The following is a 16660-nucleotide window of genomic DNA, read 5'->3' on the forward strand; positions in this document are numbered from 1 at the left end:
TGCGGGTCCCCGGCACCCTCTGCTGGATATGAAGCTGTCCCCTCCCAGCCTGGCCCCCATTTCCTCCTCCCTTGGACTACAGGTTTGCTCAGGCCTCTGGGGTCCGACACTCCAGCAGCAGGCAGGGGAAACCTCCCTGAAGCCCCAGGCCCAACTGGCTTCACCATGGCAGCTGTTCTTGGGGTAGTAGTAAGGTGGCCTTAGAGCCCTAGTGCTCACTTTCCAGTCCTACCTGTGTCTCTTCCTGGCAGTGAGACCTGGGAACAGTATGTCACCCCTGAGGCTCAGACCCCTGGAAAGCACAGAGAGGAGCCAGAGCTCTGTGGAAGGTTGCAAGCATCCAGGGAGGGCGTCGTGCTCCTGGTCCTCGGAGCAGCACTGCACCTGTGTTTGTAGAACTTCCCAGGCCTGAGTCAGGACACGGCTCTCAGGCTTGGAGCAAGCCGCAGCAAGCCTGGAGGCCTGCCTGAAATGGGGCAGTGGGCAAGGGGAGGCAGGAGACGGGCCCCAGAGAGGCAGGCAGCTAGGTAACTCTGCAGGCTTTGGTCTTCCAGAGAGAAGAGGGTTGCCCGGCACCCACGGGGCCCCTGGAGCAGGGAGCCCTGCCCCATGCTGGGCCAGGCTGGTGCCTTACACAGGATCCTGCCCAAATGAATCCTTGCAGAAGCTGCACAGGGGTGGCCACTGTCACCCTTGACAAGTGAGTGCTAGGGAAGACAGAGTAAAGGCCTTTATTTAAAGGCCTTACCCTACTCAGACAGCAATGTTAGTAGGGTTCCACCCAGGCCTCAGAGCTGCCTCCTCCACACTCACTGTCTCCCTGAGAGTTGGGAGAGTGGCATGGGGGATCACCTCTTGACCTTGGGCAGAAGACCTGCAGGGCTCAAGCCAAGGCTGCTGGGAAGTTCCAGCCTGCCAGCAGGACAGCAGCTGAGGGGGCCCATTGGGCACGCTGTGGTTCCAGGGTGTTGGGGAAGGGGCATATCCAGCCTAACAGAGGTGACAGGACAGGTGGCTGCCGCTCACATTCCTCGTTCTTGTCTGAGGGCTGGTCATCTCTACTGTGCTAGGATGTGGCAGGGACATCGTTCAGGAGGTGGGCCCCCCCTCACCCCCATGTTTGTTTCCGGGTTGTGCAGGAGGAAGAACTGGTACAGCTGCTGGCCCAGCACTGCTACGTGCAGCTCGGCGCCTCGGTGGGGAGTGAGGCTGTCCAGGAACTGCTGCCCAGCTGCATCCCCTCCAAGCTGTACAGGACCAAGCCACCAGAGCAGTGGGCTAGCCTCGTCACTGCTGCCCACACCAAGGTCAGCCTTCACAGAGCCTGGGCACTTGGGCTCTGCAGCCTCCTTTGGGGCAGGGGGTCTCCCACTGGGGAATGGGAGATTTTGACTTGCCAGTAAGCGTAGATCTATCTCTTGAGATTTAAACAATCTCGTTCAGTCCAGCTCCCTATCACAGGCCCATTCTACTATGCCTCCTCCCTTCCAGTTGACATCTCAGGCGAGTTAGGGCACATCATCCCCGTGCTCATCTCTACCTCATGTCTGGGCTTCAAGCTTTTGGCAGGAGTGGGCATCCACAGCTGCCAACCACACACCACGCCTGTGCCCTCAGCACAGGCTCTGCACAGCAGGGATGGCTGCCCATCCTCTGCTCCTGCTTGGTCAGCCAGTACCATGTGAACATGGTCCTCCCAGGGGCTCCTGCCTCCATCTCCCCACCAGCACACACCCATGTCCTCAAGAACACCCAGACTAGTGGGGGTTTCCACTGCTCCCTGAATGTCATCCCCAAGGGGATTGCAAAGATGCACCATCTGAGTCACAGTCCCTCTGCCTCCCTTCCCCTGCCACAGGGGCAGCCATCCCCAGACCTGCTGCCCATCAGAGCCTCCTTTCTCCCAGGGCGCTGAGCTCAGCGGCATGGCCTGATGTTCCAGGCATAGCTCACTGTTCACTGCTGCTACTGCTGCAGGAGAGCCGTGCATGGGGGTTTCCCTTTGGTTAATACTTGCGCCCACCTCAGCTATCCCCGTGGCACCATGGACTGAGAAAGGGCAGGACAGGGAGCAGGGAAGAAGTAGCACTCTGCCTACTTGTTAGGGGCTGACAATCCAGTGGCAGGGAGATGAACCCCAGGTGAGTGATTCAGGCAGCAGGGGCCACCCAAATTCAGAAAAAGGTGGTGAGGACGGCCAACCAACACAGTCTCCATTCTGCCTCACAAGAAGGGGGTGCCCCAAAGGGGCCATGAACAAGGGTTCTGTGCACTTGTGGTTTGGAAAATGCAGCTTTCCATGTCCTGCTCTTAGGGAGTCACAGTGCCTAACTACTAGTGAAAGGTTCTGAGAAGTCCTACAGTAGAGAAGCCTGATTGTCTTACCCAACATTTCCCAGATATAGTGACTAACAAAGCTTTGTTCCACAAGATGCTCATTGGCATCTCTTGGAAACAGTTCTTGGTGATTGGAATTTGGGAAAAGAAACCCCACTTGGTCATTTTGGGTGTTTCTCTCTCCCAGGAGAGAGACCATGGGATTTTAGGGCTCATAGGAGGGAGGAACCAGAGGCACACGTGAACCCAAATGAGCATGGGTAAGAGGAGGCTTTGTAATTTGGGAAGGGAGAGTTGGGGTGAGGGTAAAAGAACAAGGAAATGTTACTCAACCACTTTTTTCCAAAGTGAACATAGTTACACAGATTTTTTTTTATTAAATCACTTAAAACATGTACATTACCAAATGCATCAGAACATATAAACAGAGAAAAGTGAAATCACCAATAATCTCCTATCAATGAGATCACTGTTCTTAACATTGTGATATAGAAGACCAAACTCATGCTTACACAACTGAGATGTGACTGGATAGAGATAAATCATACACCTTCTAAAAAATAAACACAGGATTGTATCATATTGCAACTTCCAGCCTGTTTCTTCACTTAATCACATAGCATGGGGCTGTATTTCCATGTCACTAAATATAAATCTTTGTGTTCATTTTTTCCCTTTTTTTTCTCTTTCTTTTCTTCCTCTTTTCTTCTTCTTTTTTTATGTTCATTTTTAATGGCTGCATAGTACTGCAGTAATGAATTATAATTTACTGCTTCTTATCGATGAACAGTAAGGCCATTCTCCATTTTTCACTATTAAGACAACAGGTGAACCCCTTAGTAGATGCCAACTTTTATATGCTCCGCAGTATATCTCCAGGATAGAGTCCTAGAGAGGAGATTTCAGAGTGTGGGAACTTTCCACAGTTCCTGGTACGTGATACCCATTGCCAGATCACCCCTCAGAGAGGAGGCATCACTTTACGTTGCAGGATCCTGGCTATGAGTGTTTCCCAACCACTTTTTAAACTGGCAACAAGAGAAATAACATTTTATTCAACAAACAGTAAAAAGAAAGTTCAGTTGGACACGATAGCCAGCTATGGGCCCAGAGCAGTGGAGACGGGGAGGAGGTGGGGAGGTGGAGAAGAAGCCAAGAAAGAGGGAGGAAGGAAAGTCGACTGGGGGCAGGTTGAGATGAAAGTCCCTGAGAGTGGCCCGCAGATAGGCAGAAGAACTCCAGAGAAGACAGACCAAGGTACCAAGGACACAAACGCACAGCAAGATAGGCATCCTATCAGAGCAAGACACAGGCCCATAAGGCACACACGTGTTGGCAGGAGCAGCCCCAAGCCCACATGGATAAGCCCACCTCATACCTTTCCATAGCTTTCCATGAGGCAGTGAGTCGCAGCCTGATCTACAGCCCTTTAGCCCCCTGATGCTAAAGAGGGGGCCAGGCTTCCTCCCCTCTCAAAACCATCCATGGATGGTCCCCTGCTAGGGTGGGTAAAAAGGCCTGCCCAGCCCCCCAGAGCTTACCCCCCTAGCCCTCACTGGCATGGACCTCTCTTCAGGTAGAAGCCACAGAATGATCCAGCAAATGAGCACCGTGGGCATTGGGCTGTTAGCTCGCTAAGGGGAAGCCGGGGTTTAGTGAGAGATGAGTGATGGAAGTGACCCGCTGTGCCTCCCCTACAGGCACGTTACACCCAGAAGCAGGCAAAGCCGCTGGCCGTGCAGGAGCAGGTGGTGGATGCTGCCCGCCTGCAGTGGCCGCTGCTCTTCTCTCAGCTCTTTGAGGTCACCACACTCTCTGGTAATGGGATCTGATGGAGGTGAGGGGGTGTAGGCAGGGTTCCCTGTGGGGCCAACCTAAGCTTCACACCTCTGTCTCCCCCGGCCAGGCCCCCGACTGCCCAAGACTCAGCTGATCTTGGCTGTTAACTGGAAGGGGATATACTTCCTGGACCAGAAGGAAAAGATGCTCCTAGAACTCTCTTTCCCAGAGGTCATGAGTCTGATTACCAACAGGTGGGTGTCCCAAGGGAAGATGTCCCAAAAGGAATCTCACTTTGCACTCAACCTTAGTCCTTGGGAGCTCTGGGAGGAACAGGGAGAGAGGGAGGCATATTGTGCCTGGCCCTTGGTGGGATGCAGGGATGAGGATGAACAGGTACGGTGTGACGGCTGCTGAACTTGGCACCCTACCCTCTCTGGCCACCAGGTTGGCACTTCCCCATTAAGTACTACATCTACGCTTGAGGCATCCTTCTCTCGGGTTTCACTTTGAAACCCAAATTGACCTGGAAGGGGCCACGAAAGCTTGCAAACTTTTGGGTGTGCATTCAGGTACAGGCCCCTTCCCTTCTCATGGGTGAGAAGTGGTCATGTGGAAAGTGTGAACCATCTGAGAGAGGATGTAAGGGATGGAGTCTGGGTGTGTGGCAGAGTGGCCTTGCAGGCCAGGCTGGGCCTCAGACACCCCCACCGCCATAGCTCTGCAGGCCTCTTGTCTTCGGAGAGTGCCTCCCAGCCCTTTGGGAAGGCCCACCTGTGCCCTGCCAGAGCCCCCCTTGGTTAAAGCAGACCTCAGGGTGCCATGACATGATAATCATTACCATTGCATGGGTGGGGGGGGGTTGCACAGTGGCCACCATTTCCTCAGGCTGACCATGCTGGGCAGTTGTCCTCACGGCATGGTGGGGAATTAACTAAGACAGGAGGTAGCTCACCCAAGCTTGCCAAGACTGGTGCCTCTTCTCAACTCCAACATTCTTTGCCATGTCCCTGTGGTGGCCCTGCACACCAACCACCTCATGACCCACCCAGAGCTGAGCCCACACCCTGGGGCTCGGCACCACCCACTGCCTTTGAATCCCAAGGAACCCTGAGCTCTGGCTGTCATTTGCCCACCATACACAGTAGTGCCTGGGAGGTGGGCTGACCTAAGCTCAGACCTTGGCCTACCAGTGCCCACAGTCAAGTTGTCCGTAACTCAGGAGGACCACCCCTTCTGAGGCTGTCAAGGGGCTGGACAGGGAGGGTGGGAGAGGGTGTTGGTCACATAGCATCTTTTGTCCCCTCAGGGAGGCCCAGGGAGGGCAGAGGCTGGTACTCTCCACGCTGCACGCAGAGGAGTATGAATTCATGTCACCCAGCAGTGTGGCCATCGCTGAGCTGGTAGCCATGTTTCTGGAGGGCTTGAAGGAGAGGTCTGTGTTCGCCATGGCCCTGCAGGACAGGAAAGCCACAGGTGCCCAGCCAGGCGGGGAGGGGCAGATTGTGTGGTCAGTGGGAGGTTGGCTGGCTCATCCCCTGTCTCAGTGGCCATGCAGCAGGACTCCAGGAGGGACCTGAGCAGAGAGAGGGAAAGAGGGCCATGAAGCACCATGGGGGGCAGCTTTGGGCAAAGCCTTCCCTTCTACAAAATGAGGGGTTAAAGGAGATGGTCTCAAAGCCCCCAAGGTGAAGCTAGTTGAGGAAGCTCAGGGGCACCCCTCCTCCCCCTGCAGAGAACAGCCAGGCCACCGGCCTGAGCTTTGAATGCCATCCCCACAGCCACCCTGTCTCCCATTTACAGACAAGGAACCGGGATCCTGAGAAGGGGAGCTGCTTGTCTAGGGTCACACATCTCAGGGGTGGGGGACCACTAGGACGGTCTAGCTGCTGGCCACACTGTCCCTGCAGGTCAGCACTCCAGCATGAGCTGAGCACTCCTGGGCATTAGGCAGTGTAGTTACTGCAGGGGCCTGGGGGTGGGCACTCACAGGGACAGAGAGAAGAGGCTATGTGTGCTGTCTTACAGCAAGAAGAAATGTTATCCCTGTTGCCCATTCCACCCCCCAAACTGCCCAAGAGGGAGGGATTATTGTCTACTCACAGAGGAGGATACGGGCTCAGGAGGCCTCACAGCACAGAGGGCAGATACCCTGAGGCTCAGCCTGCAGCCATAGCTTCCTAAGCTTGCCTGCAGGGGCTGTGTGCCTGGGAATAGGGCCACCACTCAGCCTTGCTGTGGCCTTGGGCCCACCACTCTCGTGTCTCTTGCTTTCCTCACCTGCCGAAGGAGCCAAACCACAGTGCTAGCACAGTCTCTGGCCTCTGCCTGGCCCTTGATAAATGGTGGCTTTTCTGCCCCTGTGTGTGACTTGGAATTGCAGATGACACCACCCTCCTGCCCTTCAAGAAGGGGGACCTGCTGATCCTGACAAAGAAGCAGGGGCTGTTGGCTTCTGAGAACTGGACCTTGGGCCAGAACGACAGGACGGGCAAGACGGGGCTGGTGCCCATGGCCTGCCTCTATGCCATCCCAGTGGTCACCAAGCCCTCAGCACAGCTGCTGGTAACACACATTTGTCTGTCCTCAGCCCGGGTGCCCATGGGCACAGGAGGAAACAGCCCAGTTGCTAGCTCAGGGGCCCATGCACCACCTTGCAGAGAGCCAGGAGGCATGCCCTGCCGGCCCTGTCATCCCTCTGGGGTGACCACGAAGCTTGACACAGTGTCTGTACCCAGCCTTGCCCAGTGCTTATAGATGCTCCCACCCCAACACATCCTGGGAACAAACCTGTCCTTCCTTGTTGTCAGCTTCATTTAAACCTGACCCAAGGGGGCCCAGGTCTCCACCCATCCTGGCCCCCAAAACCAGCCCCACAGAGAGGCAGGACAGACAGGCATTTTAGGATTTGCATACTGAGTGCCAGCTGTGTGCCCCGTGCAGGACAGCACTGAGCACAACAGCCACTCACCCCTCAAGGAGCATGTGGCACACTGCCAATCACAGAGTGTCACCAAGAAGAAGCACTGGTCATTCTAGGAGCCAATGATAGGCTAGGGGCATGCACTGTCCGGAAAGCATCCCTGAGGAAGCGACATTGTGCTGGGGCCTGAGGGAGGTAGGGAACGAAGCAGGCAGAGTCCCCTGAGAGGTGGCCCTGAGGGGTGCCCTGGGCAAGAGGACCTTCATGGGTCTGAGAAGCCCTCCTAAGGAAAAGGAACGGGTCAGAGACATTGAGTCGCTGGTCATGGGTCACACAGAAGGTGACACGGGAGGACCTGTGCAGCCCTCTGGTCAGCCCCTCCCATGGTCCTGGAGCAACCGGGTCAGGAAGGAGCCCGTGGGGAGAGCCGTGTGGGCAGTGGGACCCATGGGCCTGTGTCTCCACAGAGCTTGCTGGCCATGTCACCAGAGAAGCGGAAGCTGGCAGCCCAGGAGGGGTGGCCCACAGAGCCACTGCCTGAGGAGCAGCCCAAGGACAAGCTACACACCCTGGAGGAGTTCTCCTACGAGTTTTTTAGGTGCCCACTCAGGCCCCCAGAAGGCCCTGCCAACCCTTCTGTGATCCCTGAGGGTTATAGGGAGGCTGTGGAGGGAGGTGCTATGTCCACCGGGAAAGGGAACCCTTTGACCCTCTCCCAGCTTCCCCTGGAGGGCAAGGTGAGTAAGCCTGGGTCTCTCCCCCGACAGTGCACACATGGTAGGCGGGCGGGGAGAGGAAGGAGAAGCATGGGCAAAGAGGGCTTGAGAAGGGCCTCACAGAAGCCTCCATCCCCGGACAGGGCTCCAGAAAAGGAGACAGTCAGCAGGGCCATGTTCCCCCTGGCCCGGACCCGGGGCCACCTCTGGGCCCACTCATCTGAGCCACTGCGGCAGCCTCTGCTCAAGCGTGTCCATGCCAATGCCGAGCTCCGGGACCTCGCCTGTCAGATCTTCATCGATATCCTTCCCCAGCCAGCCTGGCCCAGCTCTGTGCAGGCCCCATGGCTGCCCTATGAAGGGCACCAGCCCCATGGAGGGCAGGACCGAGGCAGCGTGCAACTTGCGGGGCGGGTCAAGAGCCCATGTGGGGTCAGGGCTGGTGGTGACAGGCAGCCACGCTGGCACATTGTCCTTAACAGCAGCACCTATCCTCAGGTACATGGGAGACTATCCTTCACGACAGGCCTGGACCTCTGTGGAGCTCACCGACCAGATCTTCTCGCCGGCCCTCCAGGACTCAGCCCTGCAGGATGAGGTCTACTGCCAGATCCTGAAGCAGCTGACACACAACACCAAGAGGTCTGCTGGGGATGGGGCAGGGCCAGAGGGCACCAGGCTCCCTGCCTAGGCCCCTTCAGTCTTCACCCTAGCCTCCAGGGCTTGTGCCAAGTGTTCAGCTCATGGGGGCTCCCCACCCTGCTCAGGTGCTGACAGCAGCTGTGGGAAGGCAGGGACCTTCATCTGTCCCGCCAACCTCTTGGGGGTGGTGAGAGCAGGGAGGGAAATGGACTTGCCCTGGTCCCTACCTTCTCACACCCTTTTTCCTATGTTCTGGGCACACCATGTACTCTCTCAACTCCAGTGCACTCCTCCCTGAAATGGGCACAATGGTACCCCTCCCCCATTTTATGCGTGTAAAACCTTTTTGAGGCATCAGGACACTGGGCAGCAGGCTTCCTTGTCCCCATCTCCTCAAGGTGCCTAGCTGGCCCGAGCCTCTAACGGGGCCCTTTCTGGGCTGATGGGTGCTGCCACTCCCAGATACAGCGAGGAGCGGGGCTGGCAGCTGCTGTGGCTCTGCTCTGGGCTCTTCCCACCTGGCAAGGCACTGCTGCCCCACACTCAGAAGTTCATCGACACGCGGAGGAAGAAACTGTTGGCCCCTGACTGTAGCCGCCGCCTCCAGAGGATCCTGAGGTGAGCCTGCCTGTTCCCACACCCCCAGAAGTGTGGGCATGTGGGTGCTGACCCATCTCGCCCTTCCGGAGCTCATGGTCCAGCGGGGACACCTGTCAGTGGAGCCAGATTCTGTGTCCTCTCCAGAAGCTGGTGTCTGTTTAAGGAAGCAGGATCAGGCTCCCAGCAAGCTGGGCAGAGGCTGGAAAGGGAGGCTCTGAAGGTCTCAGAGAGGCCTGGATGGTCAGTAGGGGCGGCTGGCAGACTCGGTCTTAGTCGTATCTCTACCTCAATGGCTGCCTGTCCAGGGACAGAGGGAACAACAGCCTGGAGGCCACAATATGACCTTGGTGCCTCAAGCCATCATCGTCCCACCCAGCCAGGCAAGAGTGACCAAGATCTGAGGCCAGTCCCTGCCAATTCTTGTAGCCAGTCCTCCCACTGTAGGGGAATTCTCCCTTGGCTCTGCCTTGATTCTCATCCGCACCACCTGCCCTATCTGGCTCGGCCTCCTGCGGCTGTGGAAGAGTGTGGGTTGGCCATGATTATGGAGGGGGAGGTGAGTGCCCTCAGAGAAGGTCCTCAGAGAAGGTGAGGGAGTCCTTGACTCCCACCTAATGCCCCTGCTATGTGAGAATGAGAACCCAACTCTTGCTGGCCACCAGTGTCCCACCCACGAGGCTCTGGTTAGCCCGGGGCCCCTTCCCCTTGCCACCTCCTCAGAATAGGGGGCCACCTGGGAGGTGAGTCCAGGCTGGCTCTGGGCCTGGTGCTGAGCTCCCCAGGCAGGGGCAGCCCCTGAGTACTACACCCCCCACTGGGGGTGCAGAGTTACTTGTTTGTGTCTGTCACAAGGTTTAGCTTGGAGGGGGTAGCTGGGGCCTGGGCTGGTCTGGGGGTAGCAGGGGGAGCATGCTCAGCCCTGTCCTGCTCTAGGACGGGGCCCCGGAAACAGCCCCCACACTCAGTGGAGGTAGAGGCCATGGAGCAGAATATCTCCCGCATCTGCCACAAGATCTACTTCCCCAACGACACAAGCGAGGTGAGCCCCGCCCCGCCTGAGGGACTGGCCTCCCAGGCTCCTCGCCTGCAGCCCCCCACCCCCACAAAGCCCCTCTGCAGCATGGTTACCCACGGAGAGCCAAAACAAGCAGACTGAGACTGTTTTCAGAGTTAGAGGGAGCCTCTCACCCTCTCAGTCTCCTACCTGGACCATCAGAGGTTAACTGAGTGCCCCACCCCCACCCTCAGGGGCTCAAGGTCAGCTCAGAGAGTGGCCACCCCCCCCCCAGGTCTAGTGTGGTGAGAAGTCCTGCACCTCAGGACTTCTCACCACACTAGGCCTCGGGGGTGGCCACGAGGAAGCCACGAGGGTGGTCAATCAAGCCCTACGGGCTTCTGACCCTGCCCTGGGGCGTGGGAGCAAAGGTGCTGCCACTAGGGGCACCTGTAGGCAGAGCCCTTGTTGGCTGCTGGGGATGGTAAAGGACAGGTGGGAGGGAAACATGAGGCCCCAGCCTGCAGAGAGGCCCCCAGCCAAGTGGCAGCAGCAAGTAGCAGAGGGGCGAAGGATCATGCTGCCTTGCAGTGTTTCCCAGGGCAGTGTGGCTTTTGCAGTCTTGGAGACTATGGGTCCCACAGGGCTCTCAAAGCAAATTCCAAAGGCCAGACCTCCTGGGCCCCCAAAACTGTGACTTCTGACCGAACAACGTAAGCATCCGGTTAGTTTTCTACAAGGGAAGGCTTCTCCTTCTCAGGCTACAGCACGTCTAGCCAATCTTTCTTTTTTTTATCCTTTTTTTTTTTTTAAGACTTAATTACTTATTTTAGAGAGAGAGAGCTCATGTGTTAGCACACAGGAGCAGGGGTGGGGCAGAGAAACAGGGAGAGGGAGAGAGAATGTCAAGCAGACTCCCTGCTGAGCACAGAGTCCACATGGGGCTCAATCTCAGGACCCTGAGATCATGACCTGAGTGGCCATCACAAGGTGGACACTCAGCAAGTAAGCCACTGAGGCACCCCTCCCCCCAGTCTTAAGAAGAAGAGTACCAGTCTGTGCGTGGTAGTCCCAGGCTGAGCCTTGTCCTGAGACGTGCACACACTGCTTCTCCGCCCAGATGCTGGAGGTGGGCACCAACACCCGGGTGCGGGACGTATGCCAGAGCATCGCCACCAGGCTCCAGCTGGCCTCCTGGGAAGGCTGCAGCCTCTTCATCAAGATCGCAGACAAGGTGCGCTTAGCTGGCCAGGCCGGGGTGGCGGGAAGGGTGGGTGGATATCTGATGTACGTGGCGTTCTCCCCTGCGTACTGGGCCAGGTCCCTCACTACATATAGGCTGTCAGGATGAAGGGAGGTGGGCTTATGGAGCAGCACAGTGTGGGAGCAAGTGAGAGCCAGCTCTGAGCAGAGCCTAGCCTCCCCAGCCATGGATGGGCTGACCAGACCCAGGCCCTTAGTGCCTCCTGGGGTGGGCTCTCCCCTGGAAGCCCTTCTACCCTTCCCCTTCCTCCCCACCCACCCCAGGTCATCAGCCAGAAGGAGGGAGACTTCTTCTTTGACTCCTTGCGGCAAGTGTCTGATTGGGTGAAGAAAAACAAGCCCCAGAAAGAAGGTAAGGGGAGCAGGGTGGGGACAAAGGAGGGATGTGGCTGGGATGGAGGGGTCTGGGGGAAAGGACAGTCTGCCTCCTGGGGCCAGGGACAGAATGTTCCCCTGGCACTTCTTGCATGGCCCCTACCCATTCGTTCATTCATTCATTCATTCCCCCTTAAATCCCCTGGGTCTTGGGTATGGCTACAGCTGGGGCCAGGTGGGCAGGGGAAGGACATGGCATCAGGCCTAGAACAGATGGCTGGGCTGCAAGGTGGTGAAGGCTTTGTGGGGGCCTGACCCCCACAGAGAGGTCCAGAAGATCCCTGGAGAGGGTAGCTTCTGCACTACTCCTGAGGGATAAGAAAGAGTCAGGGGTCAGGGAGGAAGAGGGGATGAGGCTTTTCAGCAGAAGAGGCGTCAGGAGCAACCACAGCAGCGATGGCAGGGGTTGGGGGGGAGCCTCGGGGTGCATGTGCTGTAGGCCATGTGCTCCCAGGAGGTGGGCGGCAATGCCCTGGCCACTAGAGGGGGTGGGAAGCACAGGTCCAGGCATCTGCTGGGCCACAGGACAGCCTTGGCACTCACTGCCCGCCCTGCCCAGGGGCCCCCGTGACACTCCCCTACCAGGTGTACTTCATGCGGAAACTGTGGCTCAGCGTGATCCCAGGAAAGGACACAAATGCAGACACTATACTTCATTACCACCAGGTACCCAGGCAGGCTCCCTCCTGGTGGGTGTTTGGGCACACCATCACTCTACCCACACTTGCCTTGAGAGATGGTAGAGGAGACAGCAGGCCAGCTGTGGCTTTGCTCTGGGTCACCTAGCCTTTCCAGGGGCTTCTGGAGGCCCTTGAGGCCCCATGTGGTGGGCGGGCTGAGCTCCTGAGGGCTCCACAGCCAGGAGTAGAGGGACAGCAGCCTTTGGGGACACTGACTGTACCAGCCCCTGCAGAGTAATTGTTGGGAGGGGGAGGGACAGAGGGTCCCAACTACATAAGGGTAGGGCAGGCCACCACCTCCATGGTGAGATGTCAGGGAGCCATGCCCTGACTTGATGGCCATTGCCCCTGCCAGAAACCCTCCCTGAGGGCTTAGGCGTTTGCTGACTCTGTCTCCTGGCTGTCCCCAGAGCTAATTCTTCTGCCACCTGAGCATGAAGGTTTGGGGCAGCAGCCTAAAGCCAACATGTCCATCACTCAGGAGCTGCCCAAGTACCTTCGTGGGTTCCACAAGTGTTCGCGGGAGGATGCCATCCATCTGGCCGGCCTCATCTACAAGGCCCAGTTTAATAACGACCGGTCCCAGCTGGCTAGTATACCCAAGATCCTGCGAGATCTTGTGCCTGAGAACCTCACACGCCTCATGTCATCCGAGGAATGGAGAAAGGTCCTTGATGGGGCTGGGGAGGAGGCCCTGGGGTACACGGGCGCCGGGCCCTGCTTGGGCAAGATGAGCACCTTCTGGGCATGGAGGGTAGGCTGGGTCTATGATTGTCACCCCTTCCCCATGCTGTCCACAGCACCCCAGAGATCGGTTCCCTGTGTGCAGAGGACACATTTGACTCTAAGTGCCCTCCAGGCTGGCTGCAAGCACACAGGCGCTGCTCTGGACAGCGGCCTTGGGGACCCTATGTGCACAGCCTGCTCAGGCCCTCACTGGCCCTTACCTCCCCTAGAACATCCTTCTGGCCTATGACAAACACAAGGACAAGACAGTAGAGGAGGCCAAAGTGGCCTTCCTCCAGTGGATCTGCCGGTGGCCCACGTTTGGATCTGCCTTCTTTGAGGTAAAGGTAAGCTTCACCCAGCTCTGGCCCCAGCAGCCTGAGCTCCTCCTTAAACATACGGCTGGGGGCAGGCCTGGCCAGCTGGTTTGGAAGGAGCATGTGTGCACATGTGTGCCTCAGGAAGTGGCCCCCTGGCCTCCTTGGCTGACTGTGACCACTGTACCCTCCTCCCCAGCAAACCTCGGAGACCTCGTACCCGGACATCATCCTCATCGCCATCAACCGGCACGGAGTTCTACTTATCCACCCCAAGACCAAGGTAGCAGCAGGGCCCCAGCAGGGCTCCAGCAGGGCTGGGGAAGCTGCCAGGGTCCCACACCCCTGCACAGGTGGTACCCCCATGCCCTTCTATGCCCACTCCCATGACCCATGGACTCTGGAGGACCCCAGAGCAGCAGCTCAGGCTCAGGGTCCCCAGGAGCCCTGGGCTGGAGCTGGGTCCTACCCACCCTGCCCACTCTGCCCCCAGGAACTGCTCACCACCTACCCCTTCACCAAGATCTCCAGCTGGAGCAGTGGCAGCACCTACTTCCACATGGCACTGGGGAGTCTGGCCCGGGGTAGCCGCTTACTGTGTGAGACCTCTCTGGTGAGTCCCAGCCCTGGGTGCCTTCTGGTCCCTTCCCCCAACCCAGACACACAGGACATGGAGGCACCAGGGAGTACATTTCCCCAACCCTGGTCCCAGACTGCCACCAGGCAAGTGGCTTACACTGAGGGCCTGACTTCCTGTGCCCAGGGTGGGCTAGGCCAGGCTGGGCCAGCAGAGCCAGGAAGGAGGACCAGCAAGAAAAAGCCTGGGACTGTCATCCAGTGGCAAGGCCTGGTGTGGGCTCCCTGTGGTCCTGGGCCGCTCTGAGGAAGGAGGAGGACTATGTTCTCAGCAGTGTGTCCTTGAGGCAGAAGCAAGGCACCACCATGTCCCCTCACAGCCTCCAACCCCACCCTTCCCTATCCAGGGCTACAAAATGGATGACCTTCTGACCTCGTATGTGCAGCAGCTCCTGAGCACCATGAACAAGCAGCAGGGCTCCCAGGCCCCAGCCCAGGCCGATCTTTAGCACCGGGAGCTGGTGTGTCCACTCACTTACCCTTACCTTGATGGCACTTCCTAAAGGCCCTTTCTTGGCCCAGGGCCTGCCCTCTGCAGGCAGCTTTTCATGCTGCCCTCTCCCCAGAACACACCCCCACAACCCTCAGCATACCAGGCAGGCCTCCTTTCCTGAGGGGCTGACCATGGAGGACAAAGTGTGGAGCCTGGAATGTCAGGCCTCCAGGCTGATGGGTGGATGCTTGAAAGGACTCCCCCTAGAATGTTCAATAAAAATTCCTGAAGCACTGTGCAATGTGCTAGAGAAGCGGGGACAAGGGTGGGCAGGTGGGGAGGAGGCCTAGGAGGCACTGGCGGGCAAAAGATCTCTTCCAGAGAAAGCAAAAAGCATGGTGACTCCTCTGATGGCTGCCTGGAGGACAACTCCATTCTCAGGGAATGCTTCATTGATCTCTCCCCCTCCCTTTGTCTGCTTTCCTCCTCCCTCCTGCCTCTTCCCTCAGGCCCCTTGGCATACCTTTCTCCTTCCCGCACAGGGCCTTGGGGCATATAACTGCTGTGGGAGCGCCTGGTGGGGGTGCAAGCCAGGCCTCCCTCTTTGGCTGCTGGCTTCCCACAAAGGCCAGCCTGTACCCAGGTGGGAGCAGAGCTGGACGCAGGGCCTTAGTGGTCTGGGTTCATCTCCACCGTGCTGGCAGGCGCCATCCTACCCATCTTCCTCAACTGGCCAGGCTTCAAGGACTGAGAGTTTCCGGCTAGACTGGTCTCCAAAGCCTGAAGGCAACAAGAGCTGGGTCCTAATTGGACATTTCTCTCACCTGTCCTATTTGGTGTCCATCTCTCTAAGCATTCCACAACCCCAAAGCAGTATGCCCACGGGGGCTGCCTTACCTCCTCACTCACATGACAGAAACCACACAGGCCAAGCGGTCGTGTAAATAAGCCTTCATTTGTTATGCAAGCACCAGGTCCTGTGCTGGCCACGGAGGAAGTGTGGTCCCTGGAGGTTCGGAGTAAGCCACCCACCCAACCCTTCTAGCCCCTGGCCGGCTGCAGAGGATCAGCATGTGCCCTTGTGGGGGGAGGAGGGCACAGGGAGCCCGAGCTGCTACGGGGACCACAGAGGAGCTTGGGAGACCATAGTGGCCTGTGGCCCAGACTGGATTTCAGGAAGGAGGCCTCCTGAGTGATGATGGGAGGGGGTCCGTATCCCCCCTGATGATTTGTGGGGTGCGGTGGCAGTTTATGCACAAGGATCCTACATGGTTGAGTGTGTGCGTGTCCAAGGGTCAAAGGTGGTTCCCCAGAGGCCCCCATCCTCATGGCCAGGGTCACGGGGCTGGAGCAGCAGCTGCCTGGCTGTGGCCTCCCCAGAGCCATGTGTGTACAGTGGGACCACTCTGGGTGGAGGCTGGCCCAGCTCCCACAGAAGGATGTGAGCTGCCAGGTGCCCCTGCAGGAATGGGACAGGTCAGGATGAGGAGGGCCCCACAGCCAGGTGACCCCAGGCCCTGATTCGCTCATATCCCTGCAGGACCTGACCTAAGGCCTGTCACAGGCTCCAGGGCCCTGCTCTGCCCCATGCCTGCATAAAAGGAAAGTGAGGAGCCCACAGCAAGAGAGAAAAGAGAAGCCTGGGGAGCAGGTGGAGATGAGGGACTAGGGGCAAAAAGAGTGGGTGGTGAGCCAAGAGAGCAGGGGACGTGGGGGAGGGAAAGAAGGGGATGAGAAGCATACTGGAGGGAAGGAGGGGAGGAGGGAAGGAAGCAGGGGGAGGCCACAGACAAGGAGCAGAGATGAGGACTGGAGGCAGCAAAGGGAAGGGGGCACCAGCAGGAAGGGAGATGAAGGCGGAGGGCAGGCAGGAGCCCGCTCAGGCGGAGTTGAGGCCCACGGACTTGGGGTGGGCCTTGCGGGCGGCCAGCTCCGACAGCTTCTTCAGCCGCTTCTTCAGCTCCAGTGGGAACTTCTCATAGCATCTCTTACACACAGGCTTCATGTCAAACTCCACAAACTTGTTCCTGGGGAAGAGGTCCAACAGTCAGGAGAGCCCCAAGCCCCACCAACTCAGCCCACAGCAGTCCAGGTCCCTGGGTGAAGCTTCTGGCCAGGGGTCACAGTAGACAAGGAAACAGGCCTACAGGCCTCCTTTCCCTCTCAGGAGATTCTGATACTCCGGAACCATCCATGACTCCCTACTGTCCTCAGCAACCTGGACTCCCCTTCACCTCAC

General features: G+C 58.0%; 2 protein-coding genes across 15 annotated transcripts in view; one reads left to right on the top strand and one right to left on the bottom strand.

Annotated features, from left to right (window-relative positions):
• MYO7B (myosin VIIB) overlaps nucleotides 1-16089 on the top strand; it is a 108086-nt gene extending 91997 nt beyond the window's left edge. For 4 of the 5 annotated variants that reach the window (XM_082690298.1, XM_082690300.1, XM_082690301.1 and 1 more), the window contains 18 exons: nucleotides 1140-1307; nucleotides 4038-4155; nucleotides 4244-4370; nucleotides 5426-5592; nucleotides 6500-6681; nucleotides 7507-7637; nucleotides 7899-8056; nucleotides 8244-8397; nucleotides 8860-9015; nucleotides 9931-10036; nucleotides 11112-11225; nucleotides 11519-11606; nucleotides 12189-12295; nucleotides 12791-12976; nucleotides 13266-13382; nucleotides 13552-13635; nucleotides 13846-13965; nucleotides 14336-16089. In XM_082690298.1, coding sequence (XP_082546424.1) covers nucleotides 1140-1307; nucleotides 4038-4155; nucleotides 4244-4370; nucleotides 5426-5592; nucleotides 6500-6681; nucleotides 7507-7637; nucleotides 7899-8056; nucleotides 8244-8397; nucleotides 8860-9015; nucleotides 9931-10036; nucleotides 11112-11225; nucleotides 11519-11606; nucleotides 12189-12295; nucleotides 12791-12976; nucleotides 13266-13382; nucleotides 13552-13635; nucleotides 13846-13965; nucleotides 14336-14437 — 2385 coding nt within the window. In that variant the 3' untranslated portion in view covers nucleotides 14438-16089. The remainder of the gene's footprint in view (nucleotides 1-1139; nucleotides 1308-4037; nucleotides 4156-4243; nucleotides 4371-5425; nucleotides 5593-6499; nucleotides 6682-7506; nucleotides 7638-7898; nucleotides 8057-8243; nucleotides 8398-8859; nucleotides 9016-9930; nucleotides 10037-11111; nucleotides 11226-11518; nucleotides 11607-12188; nucleotides 12296-12790; nucleotides 12977-13265; nucleotides 13383-13551; nucleotides 13636-13845; nucleotides 13966-14335) is intronic. The other variant, XM_082690299.1, reaches the window with a different exon arrangement.
• Nucleotides 15358-16660, bottom strand: part of LIMS2 (LIM zinc finger domain containing 2) — a 38063-nt gene continuing 36760 nt past the window's right edge. For all 10 annotated transcript variants that reach the window (XM_082690307.1, XM_082690306.1, XM_082690304.1 and 7 more), the window contains one exon: nucleotides 15358-16448. In XM_082690307.1, the coding sequence (XP_082546433.1) occupies nucleotides 16301-16448 (148 nt within the window). In that variant the 3' untranslated portion in view covers nucleotides 15358-16300. The remainder of the gene's footprint in view (nucleotides 16449-16660) is intronic.

Source organism: Mustela nivalis (genome assembly GCF_964662115.1).
Source record: "Mustela nivalis genome assembly, chromosome: 11".
NCBI lineage: Eukaryota > Metazoa > Chordata > Mammalia > Carnivora > Mustelidae > Mustela > Mustela nivalis.